This window comes from Dipodomys ordii, unplaced genomic scaffold (assembly GCF_000151885.1).
Source record: "Dipodomys ordii isolate 6190 unplaced genomic scaffold, Dord_2.0 Scaffold102, whole genome shotgun sequence".
NCBI lineage: Eukaryota > Metazoa > Chordata > Mammalia > Rodentia > Heteromyidae > Dipodomys > Dipodomys ordii.
Window position 1 is genome coordinate 2,170,853 of NW_012267318.1, and position 19,403 is coordinate 2,190,255.

Consider the following 19,403-nt stretch of genomic DNA (forward strand, 5'->3'; position numbering starts at 1 on the left):
TGGTGGCTAAACAGTTATGGATTGAATTGTGATCCTACCCCACCACCACATACACACACACACACAAAGAATAAAGATATGCTGAAGTCCTGACCCTCGAACTTCTGAATTGGCCTATCTTGGAAATAGGGTTGTTACAAATGTAATGACCTCAACTAAGGAGAGTATACTCCTAATCTGATCTATCTGCTGGCATCCTGGTAAGAAGATGTCCATATGCGGACAAAGGCAGAGTTTGGTATGGCATCTGTAAGCCAAGGAATGCCAGGGATTTCTGGGCAACCACCAGAAGGCAGTACTCAGAAACAAATATGAATTCCTCGACAGATTTCAGATGAGGCTCAACAATGAAAACACCTTGATTTCAGTGTAGCACAGGAAACAAGAAAGACTAGAAATAAATACATTAAAATGTTCACTATGATTATTTTTGGGTGGTAATTTTATGAATTATCTTCTTACCTATCTTCTACCATAATTATCAGATTTTCTTGAATGACCATTTATCATTTAATAATTATTAAAGTTTAAGACTATCAAAACACCAGCCATTTAACTTGAGAAAACTATACATTTTGCATTTTTAGCTTTGTGTTCTCAAACAGAATGAGACTTATCTGTCTCCATAAAGTCATGTGTTCTTTAGGAATTTGCAATGGGTGCATAACATAGGCAAAGAGGAAAAGTTAATTATATGGTGACAAGCATTCCTTATCAGCATTAAATTCTTCCTCTAAATAAAGCTGCTGAGTTAGACATTCAGCTAGAGACCACGGGGATTTGATCATTCCTTTCCTTCCTCCTGTGGGTCTGTATTTTTGTCTCCTTTGTGAGTCCCAAGGTAAAACACAAACACCAGGAAATGGTTTAATTCATTTAACTAAGTTGTACATCCTTCATATTTAATTTACTGTCTCCCTAAACAGCCATTTTCAACAAAAGACACTGGCATAAAAAGTTCCTCCAGGAAATAGTAAACATCAGTGAAGTCATTTCCAGGCTAATGAAATGCCAGCTCCAAATGCAAATAGAAAAGATGAATTCAATATGACTCTGACTTTATTCTTCCTTTGTCTCTTTGGTCCCCCAAACACTTACATTTTACTACAGCTACTGGCCTCTGAAAGTCAATTCCTTTGTTTAAAGATGCCATAACTTCACTGATTTGTGTCTACTCAAACACAATTCAAAACACATCATTTATATGACAGTTAATAGTGACATTATAATCCACTGCTGTAGATCTGTCATTCTTTCTTTACACACACACACACACACCCAGTCCGATACAATCTGGACTTACAGAATGTTTCCCCTGCAATTTGCTTCAAGGAAAGGCTAAGGAAGAACTTGCCTGACATAATACAAATATAGTTTGTTTTGTAAGACCATAGATACAAGCAAAGTCATGACTCCATTAATATCAACTGCAAGACCACTTACTACTCCCCTAGGACATATTCATCTTTGTCACAAAATTAAAAATGACTTCTAACCCACCAGCAGTGGAATAGGGTTTCCTGAGACCAAATTGCCTGGTTGTTGAAAGAGTAAGGAAGAACTGCTCCAAAAGACTGCCAGCATACTGGTAGCTCAGAAACACTGTCACCAGGGACTCACGACAGCACTGGATAGGCAAAGTCATGCTACCTCTCTGAACTCAGAGCTCAAAGCACTGACAGGAAACTGGCAGAGAATATGAGGTTTTCTTACCCGCTGGGATTATCTGGTTTATTACTCTTCCTCCAGGATAAGTGAGCTTGTCTCAAACAGGGACCCTTGTTCAGATGGAATTATGTCTATTTTTAATACATGGATTTTTTTCTTTTAGAAATCTATAATTATGTTGGCACATTATGTCTGTTTAGACATACAGGCCTCAGCCTACCATTCTTATTCTTCATTTCTGACTAGCATCACTTGGGAGTTAGTTTGGACTCAAAGCAAGGAAAGGATCACCAAATTTAGGAAACTCTTTTGACTGGAAATGGGGTTCAAGAATAAACACTTTGCAGGGTGCTGGTGGCTCACACCTTAATCTTAGCTGCTCAGGAGGCTGAGATCTGAGGATTGCAGTTGGAAGCCAGCCCGAGCAGGAAAGTCTGTGAGACTCTTATCTACAATAAACTACTCAGAAAAAGCCAAAAGTAGCACTGTGGCTCAAATGGTAGAGAACTAGTTTTGAGCAAAAAGAAGCTCAGGGCCTGAACTCAGGCACTGAATTCAGGCCCCAGGAGTGGCAAAAAAAAAAAAAAAGTAAATATCTCATTTCCTAACACATATACATATTAAAGATTTTCCTTTTGTAAATAAACCTCTTCCTGACTTCCTTTCCCTTTCATTTCATTCTCTTTTCCTCTAAGTTATCATCATGAAGAGTCTCATGTCTATTAAAGGAGGGTGTGATTTCCATTGATTGAGGAAGAAATGGAGAGAATAAAAACTCATCAACAAATCCCATGAAGACAACCCTATCTAGACATGAAACTAAGAGTCTTCATATTTTGAAGCATATATAGATCTCTGGGATAGTGAAACTGTATGTTTACAATATGAGCAGAAAATGGAAAGAAGCAAATTCTTCAATGACTCACACTGTCTACCTAAAGCCTTTGACAATTCAAAACAGCTTTGGGACAATGACAAGAAAGCTGGTATGGCCATATATACAACAGACAAAACAGATTTTAAAGCAGGAAATATTAGTAAAGGTAAGGATGGACACTTAAAAATAATAAGATGGCCAACCAATTAGAAAGATATAACAATTATAAACATATAAGTACCAAACAGGACACATTAGAACACATAAGTTAAAAATGGACAGAATTTAAAGGAGAAGCAAACACTTTCAACTATAATATGCCAAGATTTCTGTATTTCACTTTAACTAACTAATAGACAGCTGGACAGATTTTTCAAAAATGAAAATGTTGGTTTCTTGAATACTACTATTGATTAACTCTACTGAACAGGCAGTTATAGACCAGTTGGCTCACCACAGTAAGATGTGTGTTTTTTCAAGTGCAAATGGAAAAAAAAAATGAAAGATAAATGATAGCCCATAAACCCTAAAGCATTTAAAAGAATAGAAATAATGCAATATATATTGTCTGACTAGAGTGAAATGAAATTTGAAGGCAATAACAGAAAGGAATTTGGGGAAAAAAGTCTCAAAAATACACAAATTAAGCACTATATTCCCATATAACCAGTGAATGAGTAAAAGAAGCAATCAAAAGGAAAATTAGTACATATTTTGAGATGAATGAAAATTAATTATAACATAATAAACTTTGGGATAAAGCTAACACATTATTGAGGAATTTTATGTCTATAAAAGAAAAGAAGAAAGAAAAATCAATAAATCCTATCTTCAAACTTAAAACATTGGGTAAAGAGCAGTAAATGAAATTTAAAGCAACAAAAAGGCAAGAAACAATACTAGAGTGGAAACCAATGAAACAGAATGGAGAAACAGCAGAGAAAACTAGTCACAGTTGATTTTTCAAAAAGATGAACACAACTGCTAACCCTCTAGCCAGAAAAGCCAAGGTACAAGAAGAAAAGACTAGCCAGGCACCAGTGGCTTGTGCCTGTAACCCTAACTACTCAGAAGGCTGAGATCTGAGGATCATGGTTCAAAGCCAGCCTGGGCAGGAAAGTTTATGAGACTCTTATCTCCAATAAACCATCAGAAAACTGGAAGTGGCGCTTGGCTCAAGTGGTAGAGCTCTAGCCTTGAGCTGAAGAGCTGAGGGACAGCGCCCTGGTCCAGAGTTCCAGCCCCACGACCGACAAAAGAGAGAGAAAGAGAGAGAGAAAGAAAGAGAGAGAGAGAGAGGACTTAGATGAGGAGAATCGAATTGGAAGTGAACTATATAAGCATTAATACTATTCCCAGAGTAAAAAGAAGGATAGAGAAATAGAATTCTATGTCAATAAATTAGATAACAGACAAAAAGGTCAAACATGCAAGCTACTGCAACTGAGAAAACATAGACAATCCAAGTCAACCTGTAATAAAAAGATTGAATTAGTAACTTAAAACAACAACAACAAAAATTGCCCACAAAGAGAAACCAAGACTCAGATGGAAAGTAAGGAATACCAATTCATCACTTCCCCAAAAATAGTAGAGCAAGGAGAACTTTTGAACTCATTCATTCGGTGAGGCCAGTACACTACCCAAACTGAAGACATTACAAAAAACTACAGAACCGTATGTCTTATGAGTATGGATACAAAGAAAGAAATCTTAACAAAATAATAGCATATAAATGGCATTATATACAATAACCTCCTCTGGAGTTATTTCAGCAATAAAAGGTTGCTTTAATGCCTAAATATTAACCAACAAGTAATAGATCAATAGAATATAAACCAAAGCCACATGATCATCGTGAAACAGAAAAAGTATTTGACAAAATCTAACTCCTTTCATGATAAAAATATTCAAGCATGAATATTCAAACAGAACCTTCTCAACCTAATAAATAGCATTTCTAAAAATACAGTTAACATCAGATTTAATGGTAAAATACTGGATGATTTCCCTTAATTAATATCAGGACCAAGACAGCAGTGTTCATTCCCATCGTTGCTAGTTAGTAATAATAAAAAGAAGGAAAGGCATTAACATTGGAAAGATAAAAATGATGCATTTGGTTTGGAAAGTTTCTGTTTTCAGATGACATGATCTTCCTAAATAGGGAATACTAAAGAATCCATTATAACAGTACTAGAACTAGGGGCTGGGAAGGTGGCTCAGTGGTAGAGTGCTTGCCTTGCATGCATGAGGCCCTGGGTTCGATTCCTCAGCACCAATAAGCAGAAAAAGCCAGAAGTGGCTCAAATGGTAGAGTGCTAGCCTTGAGCTGAAGAGCTGAGGGACAGCACCCAGGCCTAGAGTTCAAGCACCATGATCAACGAAAAAAGAAAACAGTTTAAAACTACTAGAACTAATAGTGAGTTCAGCAAGATTTCAGGAGACAAGATAATCATACAAGAATAATTCTATGTTTATACTTACAATGAACAATACGAGAAATTATGAAAACAATTCTACTTTTCACATCATCAAAAAAGAAAACAGTGCTTAGGACTATATTTCACACACACGCACACACAAAAGGTGCAAATTTTATACTGAGAGATGTACAAGACATTTTGGGGAAAACTACAGAAGATCTTGTGAGTGCCTGTAGCTCATACCTATAATCCTAGCTACCCAAGAGGCTGAGACATGAGGATTACAGATCAAAGCCAGTCCAGGCAGGGAAATGGTTAAGACTCTTATCTCCAACTACCTACCAAAAAGACAAAAAAGCAATTAGTGGAACTGTGGCTCAAATATAGAACACCAGCCTTGAGCAAAAGTGCTAAAGGATAGCACCATGCCCCAGTATTGGGACATGCTTGCACATACACACAAACACAAGGTTCACACTAGATACAACATACTGAGGGCTCTCTAGGAGCAGGCAAGGACGGCTGATGAGTGGAGGAACTGGTTGGGAGACAAAAGGACTGACTGGTGGCAGTTTAGCCTGTGGCAGCCATGTCTAAAAAGGCAGCTACTGCTCACTGTAGGCAGTTCTTGCCAAGTGGGAATATGGGCCAATGTGGCTTAAGTTCCCAGTTTTTAAAATAAGTAGGAAATCAGATGTTCAGCTCTTCCAATGATGACTCATTGGCAGCCAATATTGCTGCGCCTGCCCATCTGATCTGAGCCGGGCCTGCACACTTCCAGTTTGCAACCTTGCATTGCCCACAAAAGTCTGAGAACGTTGGAATGGAAGCCAAGGAAAGGCTATGTTGGAAAGGCCAGGAGCTTCACAGGCAATCAGACCTGGGCCCAAAGCCTGATTTGGTAATTGAGAAAGTATGCAGCTTTAAACATAGTATTGAATTTCTGCAACTTTCTGTAAAAGACTGATAGTTTATCTCATTGGGTTGTTGTGAAATGAGTCTGAACCAGATAACTGGTAAATGATAGTGACACACACTGTGCACTTAATAAATCATAGTAGTGGAAAGGTCCCGTTACACCATCAAATTCAGTCCCACCAACAAACACCTATCCTAGACCTAAATACCTCCATTCCTGGGGAACTCATTTTGACTTTTGGATAGTTTTTTGTTGTCGTTGTTGTGCTGGTACGGGGGCTTGAGCCTCAAACTCTACTTTGCCTTTTAGTTCAAGGCTTGCACTTTACCTCTTTAACCACACCTTCAATTCAAGTTTAATTAGAGAGATAAGAGTCTCTCAGATTTGTCTGCTCTGGGTGGCTTCTAACCATAATCCTCAGATCTCAACCTTAAGAGTTGCAAGAATTACTGACATGAGCCACCAGTGCCTGGCTTGGAAAGTTTTAGATATTTGAAACTATTTATTTATGCCAACCTGGAATCCTTCTGTCTTGTTTTTTTTTGTTTTTGTTTGTAGATGGTTGCTGTACCAGCCTGGATTATAAAGATAAAGCTTCTCATCTTTTTCACATAACAAAACTTGCAAAAAGACAATCACACTCGTGTCTCCTTTTGTCCAATTACTTTTTCCCCACCCCGAACCTGGGGCTTGAACTCCGGGCTTGAGTGCTGTCCCTGAGCTCAAGCACTGTCCCTGGGCTTCTTTTGCTAGCACGCTACCACTTGAGCCACAGGACCACTTCCGGCTTTTTCTGTAATTAATTGGAGATAAGAGTCTCATGGATTTTCCTGGGCTGCCTTCGAATCATAGTCCTCAGATCACAGCCTCCTTAGCAAGGATTACACATGTGAGCCACTGGCACCTGCTCTCATTACTTTTTTTAAACAGTTCTGCTTCTTGTCAATAAAAACAACAAAATCATCCAATCATTTAATACAATGTTATGAGGCAGATTCCTTTTTTACAAATGAAAAAAAAAGTTTAGAGGGCTTAAATAATTCGCTTTGGAATTCCTATTTGCAGTGTCTCTCTTGTGTCTCTCAGTGTTTCTCTTATAAAACTGTTGCCATCTCAAGGCTGGACTCTATATTTATTAAGATAGCCCAACACGGGATGGATTTTCTTGGTGAAAGCTTAATGTCCCCTAAGTGTGCTGTCTCAGCCACAGCTCAGCCATACCACACTAATTAATAAGCATTGAAGCCAAATATGGGCCTTTACATCTATCCGGTCCAAATCACATCTTGCTAATTCATGGTTAAAGTCCATTGGAATTTCTTTTTGGACATTATTTAGTTATATAGCATATGAGTTGTGAACCCCAGGTTTTACTCTTTCAGTCAGTGTGCCCTAAATGCATTCTTCAAAACTCAAGGCAACCAGGTCAAACTAGTAGAAACTTCAAACCCTATGTTTCTGTTATTGAACAATCATGTACTAAGCACCTTCTTTATACTAGTCCCTGGGCTGGGTCCTAGGTCTATCAGGGTAGGCAAAACAGATTTAGCTTTGGACTCACAGAGCAGGTGAGAGCTAGGGCCTGTGTGGAAGGAAGGGGTCAAAAGAAGCCCCTTTGGCCAGAGAGTGGCTTTCTAGAATGGATGATACTTAACTTAAGGCCTAGAAAATGAGTAATTTGGTACAGAGGATCTAGGGAGAGGAATGGAAAAGGGCAACATGGATTCCAGATGGAGCATCCCCTCTTACTGCTCTCTTCCCTTAGTGTCCCTGCAATACAGTTGCATATGACCAAGTTCATTCAAAATTGTAGGTTACTTGAAAGTCAAGCATCTACTAACAACTTCAGGCATTAATACTTTCCTTATTCCATTGATAAAGACACTAAGAGAAGCATTTGTGTAGTGACCTCTACACACAAAAAAGACCTAATTAATTTTTTAAGGGCTGGAAGACATTGCACATGCTAGGTTGGTGCTCTACCACCGAGCCACGTCCTGTGCCCCTAGATACTCTTTGTATGTGGATTCCAGCTGTGAGAGGTAGTTAAATATGATAACACCAAAGATGTAATACATGAAAGGAAGGATTAAGAACTGGACTTGATTAAAATGAACAATGTCTATTCTACTGAAGACAGATATCAAGAGAATAAAAGGACAGGCCCACCTGGGAAAACATATTTGAAAAAGACACAGTCTTTATAAAATGCCAAATGAACTATTATATCTCAACAGTAGGAAAATGATCTTATTTTTGCATACGGGCCCAAAACCTTACCAAACAGTTCTTCAGAAAAGACATATCAATGGCAAATGAGTATATGATAGAAGAGATACTTCATTTCATGCAGGCACAATTAGATATGACTGAATGTCAAATCCAGAGCAATGACACCACCAAATACTAGTGAGGATGTAAGAGGAGATCTCATCATTGCTGGTTGGAAGATGGATTTGTATGGATGCTATGAAAACCAACTTGGCAGTTTCATATAAAACTAAGCACACTCTTAGCAGACAAATCCACCGTCAGGTCCTTGGAATTTGAAAGCTTATGTTCACACAAACATGTATAGCTTTATTCATATGTGTGTGTGTGTGTGTGTGTGTGTGTGTATATGTGTATATATCTATATCTATATATATCAGCTTTATTCCTAATTGCCAAGGATTGGAAGCGACCGAGATGTCCTTAAATAGGTGAATGGATAGATAAACTGTGGGCCATCCAATAGGATGCTATTTACTGTGAAAAGGAAATGATTGGCTGGGAGTTGGTGACCTACACCTGTAATTATAGCTGTTCAGGAGGCTGAGCTCTGAGGATCTCAGACTGAAGCCAGCATGGGCAGAAAAGTCTGAGACTCTTTATCTTCAATAAACTATCAAAAGGACAGTAGTGGAAGTGTTGCTCAAGTGGTGAAACACCAGTCTTGAGTGATAAAGCTGAGGGACAGTGTCGAGGCCTTGAGTTCAAGCCCTAATATTTCCCCCCCCCCACAGAAGAAAGTAAGAAAAGAAGAAAGAAAAGAGGAGAAATGAAGAGAAAGAGAGAGAAAGAAAGGAAAGAAGGAAAAAAGGAAGAAAGAAAGAAAAGATTTTAAGACATGGGGGAAACTTGAATGCAGATTATTGAATGAAAGGAGCCAATCAAAAAAGGGTAATGTCTAATTCCAACTATATGAATTCTGAAAAAGGCAAAACTATGGAAATGATAGAAAGACTGGTGGTTTCCTGGGATGAGGATTGGTGAGAGGGACGAACAGGTGGAGAAGAGTTTTAGGGTAGTGGAAATGTGGTGTGTGATACACAGCATAAAGATGGATTCATGGCATTATGGATTTGCCTACATTCTTTCAATGCACAACACCAGGGATGAACTCCTAGTGCAAACTGTGGGCTCTGGATGACTGCGATGTCTTCACATAGGTCATCAGCTATGATAAAAGTACCTTTCCAAGGCAGATCTTAATAATAGGGGAAGCTATGTGTGGCAAGTAGGAGGCATATGGGCTCTCTCTCTACCTTCCTCTCAATTTTGCTGTGAACCTGAAACTAAATGATAAAGAAACTGTTAAAAAATACACTGACATGATCATTAAAAAAACACAAAGAGATGGGCTGGGAAGGTGGCTCAGTGGTAGAGCACTTGCCTCGCATGCCTGAGGCCCTGGGTTCGATTCCTCAGCACCACATAAGCAGAAAAAAAAGCCGGAAGTGGCACTGTGGCTCAAGTGGTAGAGCACTAACCTTGAGCTGAAGAGCTGAGGGACAGGGCCCAGGCCCAGAGTTCAGGCCCCACGACTGGACCCCCCCCCACCAAAAAAAACAAACCAACCCTTTACAGGGGTGTGTGGATAAAATTGATGAACATATTCAAGGAGCTTAGGATGTACCCTGCAGAGAACATGGGAGTGTTAACCATTATTCTTAAAAGCAGTTTGCCCAAAGCTGAAGACCTAGCAGGGATGAAAACAGGGTCTCAGAGGAGACCAAGCTAAAGAACTGCCAGGACCCTCAAGCTCAAAACAGCCCATCATCTTCTCACCTACAGTCAGTTTAGGCCTTGCAGTTATCATGGTCAGTTACGAAATGTCAGCAACTTAATGCCTTTCAGCATAAGGACATTTCTTGTGAAAAAGTCCCTTGCTTGTTTCTCCCTCCCTCCTTCCCTTTCTTCCCCCCACCCCACTTTTTTGTCATGGGGCTTGAACTCAGAGCCTGGGTGCTGTACCTGAGCATTTTTTTGTTCAAAGCTAGTGTTCTACCACTTTGAGCCACAACATCACTTCTGGTTTTCTGATGGTTAATTGGAGATCAAAGTCTCGCAGAAAGCTGAGCACCGGTGGCTCACTCCTGCAATCCTAGCTACTCAGGAGCCTGAGATCTGAGGACCACGGTTCAAAACCAGCCCAGGCAGGAAAGTCTATGAGACTCTTGTCTCAAATTAACCACCAGAATACTAGATGTAGCTCTGTGGCTCAAGTGGTAGAGCGCTCACCTTGAGCTGAAGAACTCAGGGATAGTGCCCAGGCCCAGAGTTTAAGCCCCACAACTGACCAAAAAAATGAAAAAGTCTTGCAGACTTTCCTGCTTGGGTTGGCTTCGAATCTTTGAACCACGATCCTCAGATATCAGTCTCCTGAGTAGCTAGGATTACAGGCATGAGCCACTAGTGCCTGGCCAGAAATTCAGTGGGTTTTGTTTGTTTTTTGTTCTGGAGCTTGAACTGAGGGCCTGGGCACTGTGCCTGAGCTTTTGCTCAAGGGTAGCACTCTACCACTTGAGCAACAGCTCCACTTCTACTCATTTTTCTTAAGAGAATATTTGAAAAGGAGTGTGTGTGTGTGAGTGTGTGTGTGTGTTTGTGTGTGTATGTGTGTGTGTAATTGAACTCAGGGTTTAGGTGCAAAAAATGTTCAGGGACATTCTATCACTTGAGCCACAGCTCCACTTCAGGCTTTTTGGTGGTTAATCAGAGATGTCTAATGGACTTTCCTGCCTCATCTGGCATCAAACCACAATCCTCAGATCTCAACCTCTTGAGTAACTAGAATTATAGGCACCTTGGCGCCTAGCCAAGGATTTTTTTATTTCTTTTTTTATGAGTATCTTTATTATTATTATAAAGGTGATATACAAATGGGTTACTGTTTCATAAGTCAGGTAATAAGTACATTTCTTTATAGGCAATGTCACTCCTTCCTTTGTTTTCTCCCAGTTTTTCCCTCCCATCTCTGTCCACAAGTTGTATAGTTCACTTTTGATATAGTGTCTACTGAGGGATTTTTTAAATCATTAAAACCAGAAAGTTCTGGTCTCCTATGTTTCATATTCCTTGATTACTGGGTGTGGGGAGGATGTGGATGTATAGTCAATTCTATTGCTTCTAGACTTCACAGCCATCTTGAATTTCCTAATTCTGCCCCAATGATCAACTTAACCAAGGCTCAGATTGTCCAAGTGGCTCATTCCAGACTATGCCCATTCTCATTATGTTTGAGTGTTTATGTAGCGCTGCTAAATGCTTTGTGATACACAATTACGTTGTGGCTAACAAGACTTAACAGTACAACACTAGAGAGCTGACATGCTAAAATTTTCCTGATATGTATCCTGGGGAACAACCAGGATTATTCTCAAGAATGACCTGAATATTTGACAGTAGCATCAAGTGCTAAGGTTGGCATTCCTAAGAACATAACTAGGTGAACCTAAGGTCTGGGGCAAAGGTCAAGGAAAAAAAAGATTCAATGTGTCAGCTGCCAACAACTCTCCCAACACAAATGGCTTCCTTCCCAATCATGTGTAATTGTCTCCATGCTATAGTCAAGGTCTTGGGATTTAATGGCAAAATGTTTCTAGAAGGGAAATGTGAAATGGCAGGGCTTGAAGATACCATGACTGCCTTCCATCAAAATTCTCACGTAGCTGGAAAGAAAAATGGTTAGGAGTTAGGTTACTCTTGTCTAAGCTCATGCCATGTGGTCCTAATCAGCTGTCCTCTGGTGATGGATAGAATAGATAATCTTCTCCATGCCTCAGCCCTACAGAGCGCACCCAGCCCGGACACAGCCCAGATGTGGAGGGCTCTGTTTCCCAAAGAAAACTCTGTGATTCTGGACATTGGCAAGGGCAGATTTTCAACCCTAGAAAGATTTGTTTCTCTTCTTCCATAATATCAACAAAATAAGAAACAAAAGCAAACAAAAATCAAGCAAAACCTGACCTTGTTCTCCACTTTTGAATGATACTGCAGATAGATACTCCAAGAAAATCCCTAGGAACTCTGAAGTAAAATTCTGCAAATAAAGCAGTCTCACACTGCCATCACTCTAAGAAACCTGCTCGGGCTTTGGAGACTGAGAGTGTCCACTTGGTGTGTTCCAATGTATTTTGCATCTTCTGAGCAAGGATGTGGGAAAGGAAACCATTGCCCTGTCTGCTACTCCCAATAATGTGGGCTCACTCGAGCAGCACAAGGGATTGTTATGGTAGGAATCAGGGGCCATCCCCAAGACAAAACTTGGGAACCATCTTTACTGGGAGATTTGTGCTAGAAGAAACATGAGTATCAGAAAATGAGTGGAAGAAGCCATGCATTAGAGATAGAGGTAAGAACAGCTGTACCATTAGGCCTTGTACTGCCTCAAGGTCACACAGTCAGGTAAGAGCTTTTCTCCCATGAGGCACATTCATCAAACACCTAATTACTGTTCTCTCCTAGAAAATCTGCACTGCTATGCCTTCTCAACTCTGGTTAGAGAAAGCACATCTCCTTACCCTTCTATTTCAAGTCAGGCTGTTATAAGATCTCACCAGTTCTGTGTCTATGGAAATACCAGTGGAGGAGAACCAATGGAGGAGAACCTGTGATGAGAATCTTTCAGACCATTTGCTTTAGTTGACTCAGACAGGAAAGTGATCAAGAAAAGAGAGAGAACAGGTACCTGTGGCTCATGCATATAACCTCGCTACTTAGGAGGCTGAGATCTGAAGATTACAGTTCAAAGCCATCCATGGTGGAAAAGTCCATGAGACTCTTATCTCCAATTATCAGAAAAAGCAACCCCAAAACTGGAACTGAACCTGTGGGTCAAGTAGTGGACTACCAGGCCTTGAGTGAATAAGCTAAGGGACAGTGCCCAGGCCCTGAGTTCAAACCCTGATAGCAACATGCGCATGTGCTTGCATACCCATATCCCCACCTCTTACCCACCTCCCCCCACCCCTATAAAACAGAAGGAAAGAGATGAGTTCCTTTTACAGGGAAGAACTAAAGGAACATGCTTCTGCTATCCATTTCTTTTTCACTCACTTTCCAATGATAAGTTCTCAGACATTATATATTTATTTTTTGGGGGGGTCCGGTCGTGGGGCCTGAACTCCGGGCCTGGGCGCTGTCCCTCAGCTCTACCACTTGAGCCACAGCACCACTTCCGGCTTTTTTCTTTTTGCTTATGTGGTGCTGAGGAATCGAACCCAGGGCCTCAGGCATGCAAGGCAAGTGCTCTACCACTGAGCCACCTTCCTAGCCCTCAGACATTATATTTTAGTAGTGCCTCAAGGCTTGGAGGAGTGGGGAGGGAGGCTCCAGCTCACTTTGAGTATGAAGAGCTAGATTCAAGGTCTTACCAACTAAATTGGACACTTTGACAAGATACCATTTAAGAACTTTTCTGGTCAGCCTTCTTGTTTCCCAGCCATAATTCATTTAAGAATAATTTTAACAAAAGCTTCTCACCTTTAGAAAAGATGGTCCTAGAGCCTATTATACACAACAGAGCACCAGTATCCTTCCCTCTCCTCTCCCAAGAGAATAGATATTACCTAAGCAGCCCTAATAGTACCATCCCTCCAGAATCTGCTGCAATTAGTAACAAATTAGGGAGTGCAGTGCAGGGCTCTGTGTGTGTGTGCGCGCACGCGTGCGGCTCTGTGTGTGTGCACGTGCGCACGCTCGCTACTAAGTACCAGGACTTGAAATTAGGGCCTGGGTGCTGTCCCTTAGCTTTTTCATTCAAAGCTGACCCTCTATCACTTGAACCACACCTCTGCCTCTAGATTTTTGCTTGTTAATTGGACATAAGTATGACCCAGACTTTCTTGCCCCGGTTAGCTTTGAGTTCAGGTCTCAGCCTCCTGAGTAACTAGGATTGCAGGCATGAGCCACTGCATCCAGTACTACGATTTATTTAATTGATAGAGAATAGGAGAAGTTATAATTAGTGGACATTTTAGTTTCTCAGGCAACTTAGTAATCAGCTGGTAGTAGTTAACTATAACTACTGGAATAATTACATTGATTGGATGTGTGATATCAAGGTTTGGTGGATGCTTGATGTGACAGAGTGCTGACAATTCTTATGTACACTAACTAGACCATTGTGGATCTAAATCACTGCTATGGCTGGAAGCAGCGCCTGGTGGACAGCAGGCATGCAATGTCTAAATACTGGTTTGTTCAGAGCTCAACTATTGGATTTAGTGATTTGTAGAGAAAGCTATACAATCTCAATTGTTTTTTTTTCTCCCTCAAAACTCTATAGCCTGTAAATTTGCCTTCTCCAAAATATATGTAAACAGAGGCTCTCATCTTTATGGAAACCTAAAATGAATGAAATGCCAGCACATCTGCAGATACTTATCAAGGGTAGAAATCCATCCTCCAAACAGAACAGCATGTCCTGAAGTAAATATTCAGCAATAAATAAGTGAGAGCCAGTCAGTAGTAGTGAGTAATCTCAGCTGTGGAGAGATGATGGCTGGACTTTTATTAATCCCAGAGCCCATTGTCTGAGTCATCAGAGACAACTTTTGTGCCCCTGGACTAAAATAAACCAGTGTTGAAAGTGTTCCAAAAAAAAAGACAAAAGAAAACAAAATAAGAAAACAAATACATAAAATGCTTGGCCACTTGGAAAAGTTAGAATTGTTTAAAGGCTTATATCAGAGTCACCCTGGATGTTAATTTACTGTGGTTATGAGACTACTAACACCTACCAGGAAAAAAAAAAGAGTTACTTTTCATAGTAGGACAGTTAGATGCACATGGCAAGTGTTCCCTAATATTATCTGATTACATTTACTAGCAAACAATTAAGATTTGGAGTACTTTCCTATGTCTGTACCAAGTACCAAGTACCATTAAGCATTAGTGCTATTTAAAAACAATCAGGCTGGGAAGGTGGCTCAGTGGTAGAGTGCTTGTCTTGCATGCATAAGGCCCTGGGTTCGATTCCTTAGTACTACATAAGCAGAAAAAGCTGGAAGTGGGACTGTGGCTCAGGGGTAGAACGCTAGCCTTAAGCTGAAGAGCTGAGGGACAGCGCCCAGGCCCAGAGTTCAGGCCCTGTGAGTGACTAAATAAATAAATATAAAAACAATCTCATTATATATATATTTAATGGTCTCATATAATGTTCCCCAAACTCACAATATATATTTCCTTGTGTGTGTGTGTGTGTGTGTGTGTGTGTGTGTGTGAGCACTAGTACTGAGGCTTGAACTCAAGGCCTGGGTACTCTCCCTTAGCTTTTTTATGCTCAAAACTAGTACTGTACCTCTTGAGCCACACTGCTTCTTCTGGCTTTTAGCTGGTTAATTGGAGATAAGAGTCTCACAAGCTTTCCTGCTGGGGCTGCTTTTGAATCACAATCCTCAGATCTCAGCCTCCTAAGTAGCTAGGATTATAGGGATGACCCACTGATGCCTAGTTCAAACTCAGATTATTGCATATGTTTCATAATACCAACCTATGTCATAGAGTGCATTTCACAACCCTTCCTTCTAGAACAATCTTTGAAACACACAATTTCCTGATGTCTAACAGATGTTGCAGGAGTTTTAAAATATTAGAATTGTTGGAGGAGAGCAAACCTGATAAACTAAACACATGTTGCTCCTACCTGAACTCAGCCCTTCTCAGACATCAATAATCAATCCCGGCACTCTTGCTCACTAAACCTGGAATTTATCTTTAATAGCAATTCTCACATAGCATTCCACAGAATACCTGTTAACTAAGTCAGTTATTTAATGAATAGTGCATTTTGCTATGTGCCAGGCACTGTGCTGAGGAGATGCATTGCAGACACACCTAGACCTTGTCTTCCTGACCTTTTAGATGAAGAATGGACTTGCCGCCCAGATCTGCCCTGTTGTGTGGTTGAGATGGAAAGCATTCTAAGTAGCTACATTTCTGATCTGTCACAAAAGGGGTGCATAGTGTCTACAGTTGGCCCCAGAAAATTGTGAAATCTGCCGAATTTTAGTCGGGATGCATTTTTCTCTCACATTTGTGGAAGAGACAGGGATGTATCCAGGACCCATAATAAAATGCTCTCTTTTCTCCTCAAGAGTCAGATGCAGCATACTAAACCATGAAACTAGAAAAAGTGAACAGCCGTGTATATGATCTTTCTCTCGCCACTCTTGAGCTGCACGATTGCCTCTCTGAAAGTCTCTGTTAATTCTACATCTTTTGTTCTTGCCTCATTTGCTACTCACCACATTCTTCCTCCTGTAAGAGTGAGTTGCCCTGCCCTGCGCAGGTCCCTGGTTTAGGTAAAGTGATACATTCCTGTGATAGCAAGAGACTAGGATGTCTGGGTTTGCTACTGTTGGAAGAGTGCAAGATATCAAAACAGTTTGAGAAATAGAAAGGGAAAAGTAGCTCAATCACAACAAAGCTGACAATGCTTAAACAGAGGTTCTACCATGTAATAATTGTGCGTGCGTGTGTGTGTGTGTGTGTGTGTGTGTGTGTGTGTGTGTGTGTGTGTGTGTGTGTGTACCAATCCTAGGAGCTTGAATTCAGGGTTTGGACATTAACCCAGGCACAGGTTCTGTTCTAACACTTGAGCCACAGCTCCAATTCCAGCTTTTTAGTAGTTAATTGGAGCAAAGAGCTCATGGACTTTCCTACCCAGGCTGGCTTTAAAATGCAATCCTCACTCAGATCTCAGGCTCCTCCTGAGTAGCTAGGATGATAGATGTGAGTCACCAGCACCTGGCACCATGGAATAGCCCTATTGTCTCCTAGGACCAACCCTCAACTGGAGAATGACACAGAATACTTGGGAAATTGTATAGCTGCTTCATTTCAAACCTACTAACTCCAGCACATAGACCTCCACTAGGAAGACATTAATGCACATTTGTACTCTAGTTGGGTGTTCATTTGTTTTGGTTTGAACTCAGGGACTCATGCTTGCTAGTACCTCAGAGCCATATCTCCAGCCCTGTTTTTGTACTGGTTATTTTCAGGATAGAGTCTTGCTTCCTGTGCAGGTTAGTGCCTAAGCTGAGATTTGCCTACTTTAGGTTTCCTGTGGTTTCTAGAATCACAGGCACACACCACCAAGTCCAGCTTCTCTCCATGAAGATAGAGTCTTGGGGACTTTTCTGCCCAGGCTGGCCTGATACCTTGACCCTCCAAATCTCAGTCTTCCCTATAACTAGGAATAACTAGCACATGTCATTGAGTCCAAGTTGCAAATATGTCTCTTGAGCTTATCTTCCCAGGCTGGTCCCAAACTGAAATCCCCTAATTTCCTGTCTCCCAAATAGCTATGATTATAGGCATGAGTCACCGGTACCCACAGTTGATGTGTTGTGGCTCAGGCATCCACTATTTTCACTTTCTGTTCCTTAGATCCCCTTCACAAGTTTTAGAAATTGACAGGAAGTAACCAAGGAGGAACATGATGACAGGGCATTTTTAAAGATCTTTTCCCTCAGAGATCCATTCCTGTCGTTAATGTATACTTCTTTATGGATTTTCATTCTTCCCTATGACTACTACTTCATTCAGTCCTTCTGTAAGGAGAGAAATTATAACCAACAGTATTGATTTTTATCTCCTGTCCTCTGCACTCTTCAACTGTGCTGCAATATTTGCTTATGGAACATGATGTAATGCAACATTGTCAACTAGACCCCATTTTGTAATCATCAAGTGACATCAGTAACATCAGATTCATCCATTTAGTTTAAAAAAGCTCAGTGTTTGTGTGTGTGTGTGCATATGTGTGGTGTTTGGTATCAAATCCAGGAACTATGCACAGTATTACTGAACTACATCAGCTTAGAAAAAAAATCATTTGATGATTTTTAACATACGAGAATACAGTTGTATTAAAGGTCATAATTAATTTGAGATTTCTCTATTTTTTGGTCAGTCCTGGGGCTTGGTCTCAGGGCCTGGGCACTGTCCCTGAGCTTCTTTTGCTCAAGGCTAGCTCTCTACCACTTGAGCCACAGCCTCACTTCCGGCCTTTTCTGTTTATGTGGTACTGAGGACTCAAACCCAGGCTTTCATGCATCCTAGGCAAGTACTCTATCAATAAGCCACATTCCCAGTCAATTTTTGTTTGTTTCTTGGTTGTGGGGCTTGAACTCGGGGCCTGGGCATTGTCCCTGAGTTCTTTTGCTCAAGGCTCACACTCTACCACTTTGAGCCACAGCCCCACCTCTGGTTTTTGAGTGGTAATTGAAGAGTCTCATGGGAACTTTTCTGCTTAGGCTGGCTTTGAACTGTGATCCTCAGATCTCAGCGACCAGCACACAGCTTGAGATTTCTCAATTATTAAGCAATCAAATGAGGGCCTTTCATATCACCAAACGTTGTGGCAGACACTGCTATATATGGTAGTTACAGTGATGAACTAAGCAGGCATGAGCTTCTCCCCAATACAGTGTACATATTTATTGCTTAGAATTGAAAATTCTTGTTGAAATTGATGATCAAGAACTATATTAACATACAATCTCTTCCCTGGCCCATTTCTTCTTTTCTTGCTAAGAAAAGCCACTTTCCCAATGGATCAGGGTACACTTTTAGGATCCCCTACCCACCAGTAGCAAACAGAACATAGAAAAATGGAAGTCTTACCATTAATAAATATATAGATTTCAGATTCGACCTTCTTCTTTGAAGCAGATGTAGGTAGGTATCTGCAGCTGTAGAAACCTGTGTGGTTCGCCTGAACCATGTTCAAGGTCAATGTACTGCAGAATTGTTTGTTGTCCTTTCCACAGGCAGAATTAATTATGCTCAGGCTTTTGCTTTCCTTATTCACTGTTTTAGGGAAAAACCATGAGTGGGCTGCTTCTCCTCTGCAATCAACAATAAGGAAAGAAAACACAGTCAAGGCTGGGGCTGGGCACAGCATTAAATCCAAAGCATACATTTTTATTGGGAAGCATTCTGAGGTCCTTTATTTATTTTTTGGTGGTACTGGGGATTGAACTCAAGACCTCACACTTGCTTTACCACTGTGCTACACCTCCAGCCCCTAATGGCATTGGTTATTTTATTTTATTTTTTTTGGTCGGTCATGGGGCTTGAACTCTGGGCCTGGGCGCTGTCCCTCAGCTCTTCAGCTCAAGGCGAGCGCTCTACCACTTGAGCTACAGTGCCACTTCTGGTTTTCTGGTGGTTTATTGGAGATAGGAGTCTCACGGTCTCTCCTGCCCGGGCTGGCTTTGAACCGCGATCCTCAGATCTC

At 40.8% G+C, this 19,403-nt stretch overlaps 1 protein-coding gene across 2 annotated transcripts in view; it reads right to left on the reverse strand.

Moving 5' to 3' along the window:
- Flt1 (fms-related tyrosine kinase 1) overlaps positions 1-19,403 on the reverse strand; it is a 185,363-nt gene that overhangs the window by 134,541 nt on the left and 31,419 nt on the right. For both annotated transcript variants that reach the window (XM_013027297.1, XM_013027298.1), the window contains exon 3: positions 18,788-19,011. In XM_013027297.1, coding sequence (XP_012882751.1) covers positions 18,788-19,011 — 224 coding nt within the window. The remainder of the gene's footprint in view (positions 1-18,787; positions 19,012-19,403) is intronic.